This window comes from Danio rerio, chromosome 12 (genome assembly GCF_049306965.1).
Source record: "Danio rerio strain Tuebingen ecotype United States chromosome 12, GRCz12tu, whole genome shotgun sequence".
Taxonomy (NCBI): Eukaryota; Metazoa; Chordata; class Actinopteri; order Cypriniformes; family Danionidae; genus Danio; species Danio rerio.
In genome coordinates this window covers 30197501-30215938 of record NC_133187.1, presented here as the reverse complement: position 1 = coordinate 30215938, position 18438 = coordinate 30197501, and the positions used below count along the sequence as shown (strand labels likewise).

Below are 18438 nucleotides of genomic sequence, written 5' to 3'. Positions count from 1 at the left end.
GGTGATTTGGGGGTCCTTTTAATGCTTTGGAATATCCTGACATTTTTGCTTGTTTCTTAAACTTATATTATTTGATACACATATAAAGTTTAAGTATTCTTCTACAATAATATGTGAACTATGTATTAGCACTGCACGATATTGGAAAAATCTGATATTGAGATATTTGTCTGTGATAAATATTGCGATATGAATACAGTTTCACAAGATGGTTTGAATATCACTATTTGACTGTTTTCCTGGCAGTCTAACTGTATGCAGGTTCCAAAATTTAATAATCACAATGCAAAAAATGCTTTTTTTACTTTCTTATTTCTAGTCAAAATATCTAAAAAAAATAAAAAATCTTAATCAAGTACAAATATTTTGTTTTCAACTTCAGAAGAAGTAAGATTTTAGAAGCAAGAATAAAGAGGCAAAATGAAGAGTTTTTCTTTAAAACAAGCAAAGTTATATGCCAGTGGAGTAAATTAATCTTGTTTTTGTTTTAAAATGTAGATTTTTACATATTTTGCATAAATCCTAAAAATTCTGTATGAATACAGTAATTAAATACAATTCTGTAGCTCCTGTTCAACTATAATCCAGACTCAACATTGCATATCTTGCATATCTTAAAAAAAATCAAGAGTGAAATGTAATTGATGTGTTTTATGTCGTAGAATAAAACGTGAAAGAAAGTATCTTGAGTTTGTATTAGCCACAAGCATTATTTAAGCCATTTTACAGAAATTCCATTGAAAAAAACCTTTTGACTTTGGGACGAGGGAACCGGAACAGCTAAAATGCGAACTCGCTTCGGGGTTTTTGCATACAAAATGGCGTCATAGTTCCTCCACTCTATTGCCAGAAATCTTCGTAAGTCTTAAATAACATCTTTCTGACCCCAAATTTTTATACAGTACTTTTCAAAATGTCCACCTAATTGTCAAGCTGTTGATTTATAATTTGCAGTTACACGCTCGAAGTTCCCATAGAAAACTGCATAGCTAAAGCATGTCTTTCTTTTGTTGACTTTTTCACCCCTCTTACGTAAGAACCCTGGATTACTTTTATGATGTTCTCTTCTTCACCGCATCACACAGAGAATATCTAACGTTAAACCTGTGTAGTGTTACATAAGGCGAATTTAAGGTAGAAACCGAATCTGAGATCTTACAAGAAAAAAAAGGCCTTTTACAGAGTGTGTCCAGAGGGTATAACAGAGGATCCTGCGGAGTTTTTAAGAGCAGATCTGCCCCATCATGATGATTTATGAAGTGTGTGGAGACAGAAAGCAGGGAATACCAGGACTGAGAGGAGTCCATCTGTTGACCTTATGATGGAGCACGAATTACAGCAATCTCAGCTGGTCCAGTTTTCGAGTAGTTGCAAGCCTAATTAAGTCGTTGTTCTTGGAATTTATTCAGACCAGAGACATTAGGGGAGAGCATTGAGATTTTTTTGTGTATGTTTTTTTTTCTCTCAGATATTGACTATTTTCTTTTGAAAATTGTTTCACAGATTTTTATTTTCTTATTATTATTTAATTACATTTTTTTCCCACAGGCCTCCATCCTGGACCTTCACTCTGGGGCGCTCTCTATGGGGAAGCAGTTTGTGAATATCTATAGGTGAGAACAGTGTGTCTTCATACAGTGATGTCGTTTCCAATTGAACTCCAGCGACAGCTTGATCTTTCCGAATCACAACTTTATCAGGCCTCTGGTGGTGCATTTCATGTGCACATCAAAGTTATACCCCTGGGCCTGAGCAGCAGAGTCTAAATCAATGGTGGCAAGGATGGAATGGCTTTTTAGCTTCCAATGCTAAATATCATGTCTTCATCTTTTACACCTGGAGTTTTTAGACACTGGTGCCCACACACAGGCTGGGGCTGTGCTGGCAGTTAATGTGTACAGCTGGCGCTTGTTTGTATCCGGGAGTGCTAGTGTTTGGATGTGATGGATGGTGGTATTTGAGTATTTATATAGCTGCTATGCTATATTTTACATGTATAAAGTGATTGGTTTGATGCTGTTTTTATTTGTAAGTTTTTAAAATTATTTTTTTCTCTCTGTCGTCAGATATTTTAAGAATGAGATTAAGGAGGTTTTTACCAAAGAAGATTTTGAACTGTACAGGTGAGTAGTGTGGAAATGTTGGAAAATATTTATAGGCATGTTTTGGGGGCCAAATAATTTATTAGTTAATTATTAAATTTATTCAAATCTACTTAAAATAATTATTTAATTTACATTTTTATTTATAATGCAGGTATCTGATTTTGTAGTTCAGGATATAGTTTTACCCCAATATCTTGCGTATGCATATTTAAATTGTTTTTGTATTACTTGAGTATATTAATTTATATCCATTTATTTTTTAATTTTATTCTATTTTTCTTTTATTTTTAAAGTTTATATCTGTTTGATCATTATTTTCTCATGTATTGGAATGTGTAAATGCAAAAAGTTTTTTTTACTTCATATTTTAATTTTATTGTTTTATGTTAGTATATAAAAATTTTATATCCATTTAATTATTTATTTTCTATTTTTATTGTGTTTTTATATTTAGATCTGTTTGATCATTCATTACTCAGTTATTGGAATGGGTAAATGGAAAATATTTTTTATTTTACTTCATATTTTAATTGTGTTGTTTTATATTTAAATTTTTATATCCATACAATTTTTGTTCTATATTTTCTTTTTAATATTTATATCTGGTTTGATCATTCATTCATTCATTCATTCATTCGTAGGTATTGGAATGAGTAAAGGCAAAATGTTTTCTTTACATATTTAATTTTTTTTGTATTATTTGAGTATATTTTATTTTACATCAATTCATTTATTTTAATCAAATTTTGAAATTTTCTTTTTAATATTTATATGCGTTTCATCATCAATTTCCTCGGTTATTGGAATGAGTAAATGCTAAATATTTTTTTTTTCTTTCATATTTTAATTATTTTGTTTTATTTTTGAAGAGTGTATTTTTTATTTTATTTTATTTTATTCTATTCTTTATTTTACTTTTTAATATTTATATCTTGTTTGATCATTCATTTTTCAGTTATTGGAATGAGTAAATATAAATTAAATTGTACTTCATATTTTCATTTTATTGCTTTTTTTTCTGTATTTATTTGTCTATCCATTTTATTTATTTATTAAAAGGAGCTTTTTATTTTAACTTTTGTTTTGGCTTTACTTTTTATTTTAGTAATCCTCTTTAGCCGCGCCACAACCAGACAAACCTCTGAGGTCAACGTGTTTATTTATAAATGGTGCAAGTTTTACACCCTTAGTGTCACATTTTTATGTCACAGCATATCAAGTTATAAATAATTATAGTTTTTTTGAAATCAAGAATGTGTCTGGTTAACTAATTATTCATGCATTCCTGAATGATTAGTCTGCTAGGCTTATTGGCAGTCCCCACTCTAGCTGGTCATGAAAATCTCCGGTTTTATAATGCCTATTATTGACACGCATGAATTAAAGACCCACTGGCAGATGTCTACTATAAAAAGAAATTGTATGTGTCCTGTTTTATACCAGTGATGTCCGTGGCCGAATTCAAAAGGCAATATCAGAGACGTTTGGTCTGGACTCCAAACAGATGTACCTCACCAAGCCCACCTTCTTCTCTCGCATCAACAGCACCTCTGCCAAAACCACTCATGATGAGTACTGGCACCCTCATATAGATAAGGTAACAAACGAATCCAAAAACACTCCAGAATTAACTTTTAACTCGTATCCGAAGAATTTTTAAGAATCAGTGATCACAAATTTCTGTTTCCTTCTGAACATAAAGCGAAAATATCTACACACACAAAGGCCCAGATGTTTTGAACTAGCTTTTGCTGGCCACATTGCAAAGTTGACATTTATTAATAAATAATGCTTCACATCAAGTTAGTTCAGTGACTTGGAATAACTTTAGAACTTTAGATGCTTGTCAAGGGAGGCAAATCTTTAAAGCAAAGCACAAAGGGATCTGGATATAAATAATGAAACTAGAGTAATATTATATTCATGATGTAACCATGCATCAGCTAATTATTACAGATATGAAATTAATTGGTGCTTGTCTCCAATTACTGGCGGATGGGAGATCCCAGAGCACTGTGAACGGCTTTATAAACCTGATGAATAAAGTTAAATCAGTTTTTTTCTTGGTTAGTAATGCACTTATAGTCTACACAGACTAAAGCTGCACAGATATGGGTTTAATGTATTTAAGATAAAGTTGAACATTTTAATTCTGCAACAAATACATTTCTTTTAGTGTTTTCATCATAGAAAATGCAATTAAAGTGACTTTAGTTACTTTTTCGTACAACTAAACATTTAAAGAGCCCTTATTATACTTTAAAAAGGGTCATATTTTGGTTTTTGGGGTCTCCAACAACAGGCTGATATGCATGCAAGGTCAAAAAACACTTTCATTGTCTTATAACATGCATTTATTTTTACCTAATTATCCCAGCTACTCCCATATGATTAGTTCAGCGATTCATTTGTTTCCAAACTTTTCCTTAGCGCGATGCTAATCGCCGCTGATTGGACCGATGACAGTCCTTTGTGAATGGTCAACAACGTTCAGCACGAAACAGAGTGAAATGCCCACCACGGCTTATCAAAAATATTGAAGTAGTCAGAGTGCATAATGTATGTGTGAGCATACCTGCCAACTATCCTGTTTTTCCTGGGAGTCTTCCGTATTTCAGACCCATCTCCCGCCACTCTCATGTTTTGTTATTTAATCCAGAAAACTCCCATACTTTCAAACTTTGACTAATGAGCTGTATCATTCAGCTTCATCTGTGTGTGTCTCTGTCACTGACTGCTGTTTATCTGATGTAATGCATGAGAAGCAGACATGCACACTGGAGCGGTGGGCAGGGAGAAGCAGCTTATTTGGATTTAAAGCCACAGTTGTAGCTAGTGGCTTTAAAACCAAATGAGCTTATTCTCCCAGCAAACAGATACACTCAACTCGGACTCTAAAATGGTCAGATTCTGAAGGGTATAATAGATTATATGATCAGTATTTTGAGCTGAAACTTTACAGACACATTTTGGAGACTCCAAAGACTTATCTTACATCTTGTAAAAAAAAGGTAAAATAGGTGCTCTTTAAATTTGTCATCAAATGGTTCTTGTTCAAGTACATGCAGTATTTATTTTTTGACATACACTGTAAAAAATGCTGGGTTCCACACAATTTATTTTTGTTGGGACAACATGAAGGAATTAAGTTAACTTAATAGTTTTTACAAATTTAGGGTTGATTGAACATTAAACAGGTAAATTGCCCCCCCCACCTCCACCCCCCATTTTTTTTAACAATTGTGTCATTTCAGCTCAGTTTAAATAAGTAGGTTGAAATAGCAAACATCATTTTTTTGGAGTGTATTTTTGGTATATTCTGTGTTACACTGAATGGCATTTTAAAATAAAAGGACATATTCCTATCCAATGGAAAGATAATGTAAAGGAATAGCTCACCCAAAAATTTCAATTGCAACAAGTTTTATACAGGTTGAAGCATAAACAAAAACCAAGGTTTTACTAAAAATCTTTGATGTTTTATTGATTAAAAAATCAGCAACACCTTTGATGTTTTGAGGGTGAGTAAATAAAAAGTGAATTTTATTTTATGGGTGAATTATTACTTTTAAGATTTATTTAACTTTTACTCTGATGGTAGAAAAACGTTTTCGTCTTTACTCATTTATACAAGAATAACTTAAAACAGTAAATCACATACCCCAATGTGTTAATTTATTGATTTTCATTGACACATGCTGATTAATGTGACCTTTACACTTTCTGAAAGACTGACTTAACTTTCAAATATTTCAGCAGTGAGCTGGCCAAATAAAAAGAATTATTTAAGAGAGGGTAAAATGCCCACAGTAACATGACTGTCTGTCTCAATCAGATACAATTACAGATACACATTTATAACGAGCCTCAGGAGGGGCCAAGACGTGCGGTTTGCCACTGGCCTAATTGAAACTTCTCTAAATTTCTCATGCATTAAAAATGAGAGTGCTCAGCAATATTTGCACCATAATTGGTGATAGTAGGTATTGCATGTTTAAGTTCTGAACTCTTTATTTGACCATGTTTAAAATAGCGCTACAACATTACCTTTAAAAGACATGATTTATTTTTAATAGAAAACCTAATGTTCTTACATTGCTTGCAAGCTGTGAAAGTGAGGCCTTAAGGGAATCATTTCATGTATGTCTGGTGTTTAGAAATGCGGCTTTGATCTCTGAATTGTTTTTGTTCTTTTCTTTGTGTATGTAATTGTTTCATTTTGTTGATGTTTGTATGCTTGGCTGTGATGCATCGGAAGAGTAATATGCTGAAGATCAATTGCATTTCTGTTTTGATTCCTTCATTTCGCATGAGACAAAAGATGAACATTAATGATGTCATTGTAGCTGCACCTTTTGATTTTTTTATTGAAATGTAATTGTCTGATTTGCGTCATAACCTGTTGTTTGCTTATATAGTTTTCCAGTTGACTCGAATTGGCTTGTGTTTATAGAAATGCATTACGCCATAGTGATAATCTGCTGGGCTGGTTGGGTTTGTCTGTATGGGATGAGGGATGAAATTTATCATTTGCAGCGTAATAAAACAAATAAGCGTCTCGAATGCTGAGTGCACTCCCTCTGCGGTAGGTGTGTGGAATATTCCTTATTAATCCGTCTCTCACAAACCACTGGAAACAACGTGTCGCCACCAAAAGACTGCTTGTTTTAAACAGTAGATTCGATTAAAGCAGTTAAAAAGTGTGATTCGACATGCCGAGAAGTGACGCCTGTGTGGTTTGGGATCACTAAAGAGATTCCCCTCATAAAACAGGACTGAGTTTAAAGTCCCAGTGATGTTGTTAAAGTCTAGCACAGTTTTTTTTTCAGTGAGCAAGGATATCTTAGGCTTTCCTTAAGGGCTTATTTGAGAGATTTTATTTGACTGAGTTTATAATAATTGCTGCAATTAAAAATAAAGTAATTACTCAATAATGAAGGAATCTGCCAATCATTTTGCTTTCCGAAAAATCATCAGCAGGTCATCATCAGTTTGGCTCCTGCTGCAGCTCTCAAGTACAAAATTAAAATTCCACTGACTGAAATTAATTATTAAAACATGCTAATTAGTGCTTTTGGCTCATGCCGAGATCTATTTGAGGTTTTATATATACAAATGAAGTCAAAATTATTAGCTCTCCTTTTAGTTTGTCCTTTTAATTTCTTCTTTTAAGACTTTTTCCACAGCATTTCCTAAAATATATATTTTTTTCTTGAGGGTCTTTTTTTGTTTTATTTTGGCTAGAATAAAAGCAGTTTTAAATAATAAAACAACATTTTAAAGTTAATATTTTTATATATTATAGCTCACTTAAGCAATATTTTTATTCCATTGTCTACAGAATAAACCACTGTTATAGACCATTTTGAGGGATGTAAACAAAAACAATAATTCTAACGTATTTCCTGTTTTACATTTTTAATTTCTATAGCTTCTGAGAATCTAAAAAGAGCCACATATTAACATCTAAGGTTATGGTAGCTGTTTTAACATGATATTATGATTGAATTGCTTCTTCTCACAGTTATAAAATAGTTTGATAACAAGCGGGAAATGTTCATGGGCCAATGACATAACCACATTGAAATGATACATGACTTGCCTAATTACCCTAATTTGTCTAGTTTAGCCTTTAAGTTGCACTTTAAGTTGAATATCAAATCAAATCACTTTTATTGTCACATCATCAGCAGCACGTGTGCTACGATGAGTGAAAAGCTTAGGTGCTGGCTCCAGACAGTACAAAATACAGACAGTGCAAATAAAATGACAGTGCAACATACAGACAGTGCAAATACAACGACAGTGCAAAATACAACAGCATACTCCCTAAAAACAGGACAATGTAAAACTGACAGCGATATGTACAATGAATAGATGTCCACATAGCTGTAGGCAGTATTGTTTCAAGTATGGATAGGTTAAAGTACAGTGCATGCTACGTTTAGTGTCTTGAAATATATCTAGTAAACTATTTTGTACTGTGATCATGGCAAACATAAATCAGTTATAAAAAATTAGTTATTAAAACTTATGTTTAGAAATGCATTGAAAAATCTGTTAAAAATAAATTGGGGAAAATATATATATATATATACCATGAAGCTAATAATTCAGGAGTGCTAATAATTTTGCCTTCAACTATATATACAATTGTCTAAGATGTCCCTTTCTTTCAACAGGAGACTTACGGATCCTTTGACTACACGTCTTTGCTTTACTTGTCTGATTATGGGTTGGATTTTGGTGGCGGACGGTTTGTGTTCATGGACCCCAACAGCAATAGAACGGTGGAGCCACGTGCTGGTAACTACAAACAATAGCACACACATTATCTGGTTTTGTATGAAATTAAGAAAACAATACAGTGTGTTCGGGCAAGATAAGACTTTAATTAAGGCTGTCATTTGATGTTAATGAAATAAATCGAATTAATGATAAGACTAATTAAATGATTTGCTGATTAATCAGACTAATCACATGTATTCATGTTTTGAGAAACACCTTATGAAGATATCAGTTATTGTGGTAGATTAGTAGAGGATTAGTCAATTAATCGTTGGATCCATAGTACTGAACAGAAGTCATTTACTGACCTTCAGAAATCAGTGGAATCAAAGTCAGGCTTTAAATAGTATGCTTGGGGCCAAAAATATGATTGTTTGTCCTTCCAAACAAGCTAAATATGTAGTGATCTTTGTGTAACATAGACTTTTTTAGCGTATGGCAGACCATCAACCTTGGAGAAAAAAAACTTTTTAATGCTATTGTTTTTTTTTTTGTTTCCGCTGCATTCTCTTCTGTTTAGAGTTATTAGCTCATTTAAAAAAAGACATTGATTTATGTTGAATGTTGAAAAACGGACCACATACTAGCCCATTTCACACATACAGACCTTTCCGGAAAATTGCCGGCAATTTTCCGGAAAGGTTGTATGTGTGAACAGGTCCTTTTTGAAAATACCGGTAAATTCGTTCTGGCTATTTTCCGGAAAGAGAAGTTGTAACATTACCGGCAATTTGCCGGAATGCTGCGCTGTGTGAATGCAGAAGGAAGATTCCCGTAATAAGCGCGTGCACGTCTAGAACGTGCTGACGTGAGACGTCTGCTTTAGCCAATCACAACAGTCAGACGCATTTACGTCTGCGCGGTTTGTGAGGATAAAAGCCTTTGAATATTTTTCCAGACACATTTAGCTGCTAGAAGTTAGTCGGATAACGTTTATATGTTCTTCTTAATGCCAACTGTGTTAATAATCATCGGTGAGATGCTTATGATAAGCCGTTGTTTGTTTACCTTCAAGCTTTGCGTGTGCCTGTGAGCGCCTGCACACGCACATATTATGAACATCTCGACATGCAAAAGTGATCCTGCGAAAGTTGTTCACAATATTGATCATCCACAGAGTTTGTAATTTAGTCAAATGTTTACAAATACAAGCGCAGCCGTTTAAAGCTTATTTGTGGTGAATGATGTCAGAATTTACCGGTATTTTGGAATGGATGTGTGAATGCTCTTTTCCGGAAAATTTCCGCAACATCCTCGCCTGTGTGAACAGCGCTTTTTTCAATATACCGGTAAAGTCGTTCCGGAAATTTTCCAGAAATTTACCGGTATCACTGTGTGAAAGGGGCTACTGTCTTACAGTATGTGTACAAGAGATGGCACAGTGTCTTGAATTTTAACAGTTTTTCTATGTAACCTTGTGCTTGACAGACATGCATGGCAGTTATACACTTGTGTCTTTTGCAATTTCAACTTTTACATGCAGTGCTGCTCATCACTGTCAGTTGCAAACCAATGGACCGATCAGAAGAGATGTCGTTGCTTGCTTCTGTTTACAGTAGCATGTTGGCATGACATTTGAAGTATAGCATGGCAGAATCATTCCTGAGCTCTGCATCTCATTTTTAAATGCAGCAGTTTTTGTTTGGTGACTGTGACCAAAATATTTCGATATTACTGACATAGACATGCTGTTTTTCTTTGATATGAATTAGTCTTTTAATGGTTTTAGAGCTGCTTTTAATGGTTTTACTTGTCCGCGCTTTTCTTTTTGTTTTATTTATTTTGCTCAAAGTTCGTATATATATATATATATATATATATATATATATATATATATATATATATATATATATATATATATATATATATATATATATATATTAATCACATTTAAAAGACTGAAACTTAAAACTGAAGCTATTCGAATGTAAAATTGATGTAAACGCAAGACAAAAACTATTTAAATTCAAAATAGAATTCATTATTAGAATTTTTGTTTAACTTATAACACAGATGTCTTCATGTAAACAATATACCCACAATAAATCATCAAGATCCTTGCTTAACAGCCATTTTATTACAGAAATAAAAACACAGGCATGTTAATGCCATTTGAATTTCAAACCAATCCATGCCAATAAAGAAAACATTGATTTCCATGTTGGATTCTAAGTGGACTGCAAGAAATGCCAAAATGCAAGTATTACAGATATGTAAAATAATAATAATAATAATAATAATAATAATAATAATAATAATAATAATAATAATAATAAAGTATTGAATACAAACAAATTGTACTCATTGCAGGGCTGGGACAAAAAAATTGGCCCTGGCATTTTGGGCCTTAGCAGCCCACTACATCAATTAAAATCCTCCCCATCTGTGCACGCCCTTGAATATGTTTACCAACTCCCATTCTATAAATGCACAAAAGCCAAATATAGGAAATAACGAGAGTTGACAAATAAAAACTTAATTTTTAATTTTTAAATTTTTTTTTTAATAAAATTATAATCCATCCTGGAAATGTGGGTGCCTGTTTTGAGGTAGCCTAATAAATAATTAGCATAAAAAAACTGCCTGCTGACGCGCACAGTTAATGTTGATTAATAAAATAAAGATAAATAATAAAAACAATGTGTCAGAGACCTTTAAAAAAATGTTTAACGCAACAATGAAAAAAACAGAAATGTGCGCACATCTAGAAAATCTTGAAGGCAGGTGCACGATCAAAAAACAAACATTAGTAATTTAACGCAACAATGAAACATCAAATGATGCTAAAAGATTTTACATTGTCAATCAAATGAACTTAAACAATTAAAAAATGCAACAAATATTTGTTTGGCCCCGAACTACAAAACTAAATGTAAAAAAAGTTGCTTAAGTTGCACACTAGTTTGGTCATGTATAAATATCATTTTAATAACCATATTATATAAATATTATTATCACTCTAAGTCTACATCATGCTGACAATCAAAAACACAATGTCATGATATCTCATGCGATTGTCTTCTGACCGAGTGCATCCTAAAATACATGAATGACACTTCTCATAGAGCTTGTGAAGCAAAAATTCTTTATAATTTGTAAAATAAAGACTTGCAGGTTAAGGAAACAGCATAGGAGGAAGTTACCACAGGCCGTGGTGCAGATTAAAAGTAAAAAAAAAAAAAAAAAAAAAGTATATTTATATGGACCGATAGGTAACTAGATAGAATAGACAGGAATATATTGATCTGTGCCCCACTGCTTGCTCAAATGCCTGCTCTCTGCTTCTGCTCTCCCGCGGACCCGCGCGTGAGAAACAGGCGTGACTCTCGGCTATTTTAACAAATACACACCTACGTTACAGAGAGCCCAACATGGAAGTTTGTGATTGGGTCAGCCCAATGTCAATAAAGAAAAGAACCAATGGGCTGCAGATTATGTCACATGGCCGCTCTGTCCAGAAAAACATCTTACTTTCAGAGCGTGACAGCTCACAGGGCCGTGAATCACTTAGGCAGAAAAACATGACAGTCTGCTAAGAGTTTTATGGGCTGATCAGATCATAAGAAGATGATCAGCCCGGCCCAAAAAGTACGTCGACCTAGCGGGAAACTGCCCGGTCTGCCCCTGGCCACAACAGGGAAAAAAAAAAAAAAAAATTGCAACTGCGTAAATTTTTTTTATGTACACATGCGTTAACGTGTTAATTTTGACAGCACTAATGTATATATATATATATATATATATATATATATATATATATATATATATATATATATATATATATATATATATATATATATTTATTTCATATCGCAGCCTCTTGCGATTAGGTAATTGCAATGTTCCAAATCACAGTTGTAATTCGATTTTGATTTATTGCACAGCTCTAGTCTAACATTCTTTTGAATGCTGTAGTCTCATGACTCATTAGAATATCTAAACAATACTAAAATACACAAGGCCAACTCAATAATCATCATTAATTCAGCATTGAGAAAGGAAGAGGAAAAAAAAACACATAATGGGAAAAAAAGATGATGCGTGTTTTTAAACTTGTTTTAAACTTATAAAGTAGCAGATATGTCTTTTTAAATTACTGCTGTTTTTATCCATGAAATTGTGACCTCCCAGAGAGAAAATATATTATTAATTTCTACAGGACTGTAATTATTTATATTTATGCTTATTCATAAGTTAAAGGTTATATTGGAAGTTTTAAACAAAAGGAGTCATGATCAATGCCACATACCTTGCGGGATCATCCCAGAGCATCAACACAGTGGAAAAATGTGTTAGGCTAATGATGATGAACGGGCCTTTACAAGACTAATGCTGAGCATGGACAACAGCGACAGAATTAAATTAAGCCGTGTTATTTCCAACATGGGCTCATTTAAGGCTGTTTGATTTAATTCATGTAAAGCTATGTCTTTGGGGCATGACTTGACGGATTATGTGTGCATTTCTTAGCTCTGGGCATAAACAGCATCTTAAGCAATTATGTGATGCATGTTGTTTGTGTCTTAATGGATCTTATCTTCTATACAGTTTATTCATCAAAGCAGAGCGAGCAGTTTTACATGTGAACAGAGATGGGTTGTTTCTCAGAGGATTTCTACAGTATGTGCACTTTCAAACCGTCCACAATAAGATCAGAAAATCATGTATTATACAACTAATACCCAATTATAAATAAATGTATAAATGTATTCATAAATTATTATTTAATCAGCATCAAATGGAGTATCACAATGCTCTTACTGATGCAAAAAGGGAATACTACTAGCGTATCATTTGTAGTAATTCCAACTCTGGAACAGTTAACAATCTGAATGGACCTCACAGTAAATTCACCCCCTCGACTGTCGAGCTTTGTAATGATTTTTAAAATTTCTTTACTGCAAAGATTAATTATATTTTCACCTCCGTTGCCTGTGATCCTGTCCCTATTTACATGTTGATCCAATACCTCCTCCTCAAGCAAGTCTCATGACTTTCAAAGCTGTTGACTGTTGATTTTATTGCAAAAACTGTTAATGAACTCATCATCATGTGTACTTGATCCTTTCCCAAGAACTTTTTATCTGTATTTGTGCCCCACATCACCGCTGTTGTGAATGTATCTCTTATTGCTGGGACAATTGCACTTGCATTGAAAATTGGTGCCGTTACACCGACCCTTAAGAAACCTTGCTGTGATAGAGCTGAGTTGTCAAACTATCGGCCTATTTCTAATCTACCTTTCTTGGCTAAAGTTCTTGAGCGTGTGGTTGTAAAACTGCATAACCACCTTCAAGTAAATACTTTGTTTGAAATATTTCAATTGGGCTTCAGATCGGGACACAGTACTGAAAAAGCTTTAGGGTCAGGGTCATTAGTGACCTTCTAAATGATGATTCGAATGCTTGCAGCATTTTAATGCTATTAGATCTGACTGCAGCATTCAACACTTTGTCACAGCATATTGTTGATCAGATTTTAAAATTGGATTGGCTTATCTGATTGGCTGTAAAATACTGACTATTGGCAAAAATGCATTAAAATAATCACTATAAATTGATTACATTTGTACACCTGTGGGCAATCAATTGGTACATAGAACAAAAAGTCAAAACTCAGTGTAAACAAATGAATCCTGCACACTATCAGTATTTAAACTGCTATACTATAAACAACATTGATATACATCAATGTATATTTTATCCACATATAACAAAGGCAAAGATGTTTACATTTTATCTTTACACATTTTTTAAAAATTTTTTTGCAAAATTTTGCTAATAAAATGTTCCTTTTTTTTAAAATACACTTTCTCAAACTGATGTTTTTTGCAGCAAATTAGCATATTTAAATTTACCTTTGAAGTCAAATAAATAAATTTCTTTTGGTTTAAATTTCTTTTTTTTTTAATAAATTATCTTTTTAAAAGCTTTCAAACTAGAAAGCATACTACATTAGTCTACATAATAGAATTCTTTCAAAAAGATTAGGGATTTAAAACTTTCAAATGACGATTTACATTAGCATAAATTAAATATTAAATACATGTATGTAAACGCTCACAGCAAAAATCTTTCTTGTTTGATTATTTTACACCTAATGCCCACCGGCGGATATTATCCTTTGCTCCTGAGCATTGAGATGACCTCCTGCCAGACATGGTGTTATGTCTGCTGAAATTAAGATCAGTCATGCTCTGGGGGAATGTGGGAAGTAATGTTCAATAGTAAGGCTAATTGATTGTTTATCTAAAAGGTTTCCTTTTAATCAGGTTTTCCACGGGAATTTTGTTCAAGTGTTGTCCAAAGTGTTTGACTCCAAAATAAGTATACATAACAGTGTATATATACAACATATATACTCCTAATATTAACATCAGCATGCTCGATCAATGTGATTGGTTCGGGCTGGGGTGCGTCAAGGTGATGTGACGCTCTGCACATGTTGGTAAACAGATATCAAAATGGGAAAATGCAAGTTTGCATACTCCTGGTTGGAGAAAGATGGGGTTAAACAATGACTGGAGCCTGTTGCTGAAAACAACCATGTAATTCATTCTCTCTCGAGTTCTGTTAAATGGTTATGCTCTATTGATTTATATAACTGCAACTGTTTATTAACAACTGTTTATTAAGTTAAAGGTTTGATTCTGATTAGAAGGCGATGAGGTCTTAAAATATTCTGTGAAGGTCTTTTAAGGTATTAAAATTACCTTTAGGATTCCTGCGTATATCCTGTTAATAAAAAGAGGGGGGAGGGGGGGTGAATGCACAAACTGCAGGTGAATATGAGGATAAATATAGTTATCAACACGCTGATTGACTGAAAGTGTTTTTTTTTTTTTTTTGTATTACAAGTTGTTTAAAATCCTATCATTACATATTCAAATGCAGCATTGTTTCAGTAAATATGACATTTTATTGCATCAAAGATTGGATAAAGTCGGCTTCAAAATTCAGAAAAAAACTCACTAGGTATTTTCAGTCTCCTATTATTTCTATGTATTTCACATAATGAATCCAGACAATTTGATTACTACTACTACTAATACTACTACTACTACTAATATTAATAATAATAATACTTTTTAAAAAAGATTAAAATATATGTAATCAGGCAAAGTATGTATGAACATATGTCTCTGTAAAAATGTTAATGATGTGGATATGGTTAAAATTGTAATGTTTGGTGTAAGTACTAATTTACTGTAAGTGCTGCTGAAATAGAGATTTAAATCCTTTTATAAGATGTATGACTGAAGCTTCAGTCACAAATCAATAAAGTGTGATATAAGTAATGCCTAACATTTAAATTAGGATGTTGTCTTTACACTAGCCCTAAAAAACACACTCAGGTTCTAAATTGACTTGAAAATTGACAGGTTCTAAATGTACTTGTACTGTGAATGCACTTCCTGTAGTAAATTGTGATGTATGCATGCTAAATCCAGTTGCATAATAAATCTGTCAGGAAGATGCATTGCCGGTAGTGTGAACTTTAAGGGGTTAGTAATTGGCACCACTGAGGTCCTGTCGCACCCTTGAGCCATTTTACAGAATCATGTTAGTGGCTTTGTGAATGCATTGAAGTGGACAAGAATTAGCAATAATTATCCCTTTTTGTATATCACCGCAAAGCAACATGGGATAGCTGCCGCTATCGGAGCGGTTGCAGCTGCACTCTAAACGCTCTTTATGGCTAGTTTTACATACCTGCTCTATGCAATAATTGTTTTGTTTTCTGTGCTTGGCATTTTGATAATGTCTCATGTTGACGTGCTCCATGAATAGCTGCCTGATTATTTTGTCTGCATGGAGAAGCTGCTGTTTTCTCTTGGCTTGTGCATTCGTTTACCTTTCGACTCCTTATTAGAATCTGTCACTTGTGAGTGGATAATATCTGCTGTTTTTCAACTCGGTTAAGGTGCGCTTGGATAAGTGGCTTCATACTATAATGATAGAAACTGTCATGCTTCTTTCTTTAAATTCTGCCCCCGCGTGTCACTGCTGGGCCTGTGAGAAGTGTTTTGCCACGTCGCATGTCATTTGATCACGCAGGGCTCTGTGAACCTATTGAAGCTGATGGCAGGTGACTACAGATAAGATGTGCTTTTGCATGCATATTTACAGAGATATACATCTACATTATACATACTATGTAATACAGTCACAGTGTTTGTATGTGTATATATATGTGTATATAAATTAATTAATGTAATGATAGTATATAGTATGCATTATCCATCAGTCCATCCATCCTTATATGTCTATTTATATACAAGTTAATAACTAACTACACACATTTATTTTTACACTTAGTATAGTTGAAGAAAAAAAATTATATACCTTTCTGTGATTTTTATTTATGATTTTTAAAAATATTTCCAAAGAGCTGTTTAACAGAGAAAAGATGTTGAACACATTTTTAAACATTACAGTTAAAAAACTTGTTTCTAATAACTAATTTCTTTTATCTGTGCCATGATGACATTACGTCATATTTTACCAGTTAATTTACAAGATACTAGTATTCAGCTTCATGTGCAATTTAAAGGCTTAATCGAGTTAACTAGGCAAGTTTGATTAATTAGGCAAGTTATTGGACAACAGCGTTTGTTCTGCAGCCAATTAAATAAATTAGGGATGCTCAATCAGAATTTTTGCAGCGGATTCCGGGTACTGATTCCTTGTCATGGTGATCGGCCGATACTGAGTACCAATTCTTACACTTCAAGCTTTAAAACGCATTATGCAAATTTTCTCTCCAAGTATGAATTTTAAGAGAAGATCTTGCCTAATCCAAGAGAATAAATTAAGGATGCTTCATATAATACCTAAACACATCTCTTATAACCATTTAAATATGAACGTGTTATGGCCAGAAGCAGCTTCACAGAAAATAATTTATTCATTTTACTTTGGCTTAGTTTGCTATTTATCAGGGGTTGCATGGCTGAATGAACTGGCACAGAAAATAATTAAACACAAATATTAAAATTGCTAAGAAAAATGACAAACAATGGAATTTGGAAACAGTGCAAATGATGAAGAATTCAACATGTCTCAATTAAGATATATATATAATTTTGTATTTGCATGTTATATATCAAACCTCATATCCTTTTTTTTTCTTTTTTTTTCTTTATAGCATCAGCATCACTTCCAGCCTTAAAATACCTGTAATGCATTATTCATCAGCTCTCAATGTTTACATGTCTACATTTCTCCCTCCCGTTGTGCCCCGTCTCCAGCTTAGGGTGTGATGAGTTTTAACGCCTTCTTCCAGCTTGAAATGAATTAGGATAGAGTGTGCTGGCTTTTACCGCTGGAACGTGTTCCTGTTCACTGGGTGCCAAAGCGATGAGCTCTGTTGGTGCGTTCATTATCCATCAGGTGAGGCTGATGAGCCCTGATCTTCACTAAGGTAATTATTAGTCTGATGGATAACTCTATAATTATAAGCAGACTGACAATCAGCCTCCCTCTTTCATGATGGATGTGAGAAGGAGTGATACTGGCCTGTTGTGTGATATAGTGCAAAATACTGAAGTGAGAGGAGAATGGTGAGTATTGACATAGGAACTTGGGCTGCGCAATATATCATTTCAGCTTAGATAGCACAATATACAAAGTTTATCCAAATGTATTTAGAATACATTTCTGCCATTTTACCTGGAAGTCTCTTGTATATTGCATCCATCTCCCAACACTCTCCCATATTGTTATTTCTCCCAGGAAACTCCTGTAATTTGTATGGCCCAAGCTAGTTATGAATATTCAAGTTTCCAGACCTGTTTGAAGCTCATCACATCACACAATTGACGAAATATTCAAATCTCAAAGCATTTTTTTTTTACCTTCATCTGGCAACATATACATGTTACAATACAGTTGTGCTTTTGTTTTCAGCTATGTGTGTGTGTGTGTGTGTTTGTATATGTATGTATATATATATATATATATATATATATATATATATATATATATATATATATATATATATATATATATATATATATATATATATATATATACATACATACATA

General features: G+C 33.3%; 1 protein-coding gene across 1 annotated transcript in view; it reads left to right on the top strand.

Moving 5' to 3' along the window:
• Nucleotides 1–18438, top strand: part of ogfod3 (2-oxoglutarate and iron dependent oxygenase domain containing 3) — a 40419-nt gene that overhangs the window by 7415 nt on the left and 14566 nt on the right. Inside the window, 4 exon segments of the mRNA NM_001130772.2 lie at nt 1549–1613; nt 2067–2123; nt 3549–3702; nt 8288–8411. Coding sequence (NP_001124244.2) covers nt 1549–1613; nt 2067–2123; nt 3549–3702; nt 8288–8411 — 400 coding nt within the window.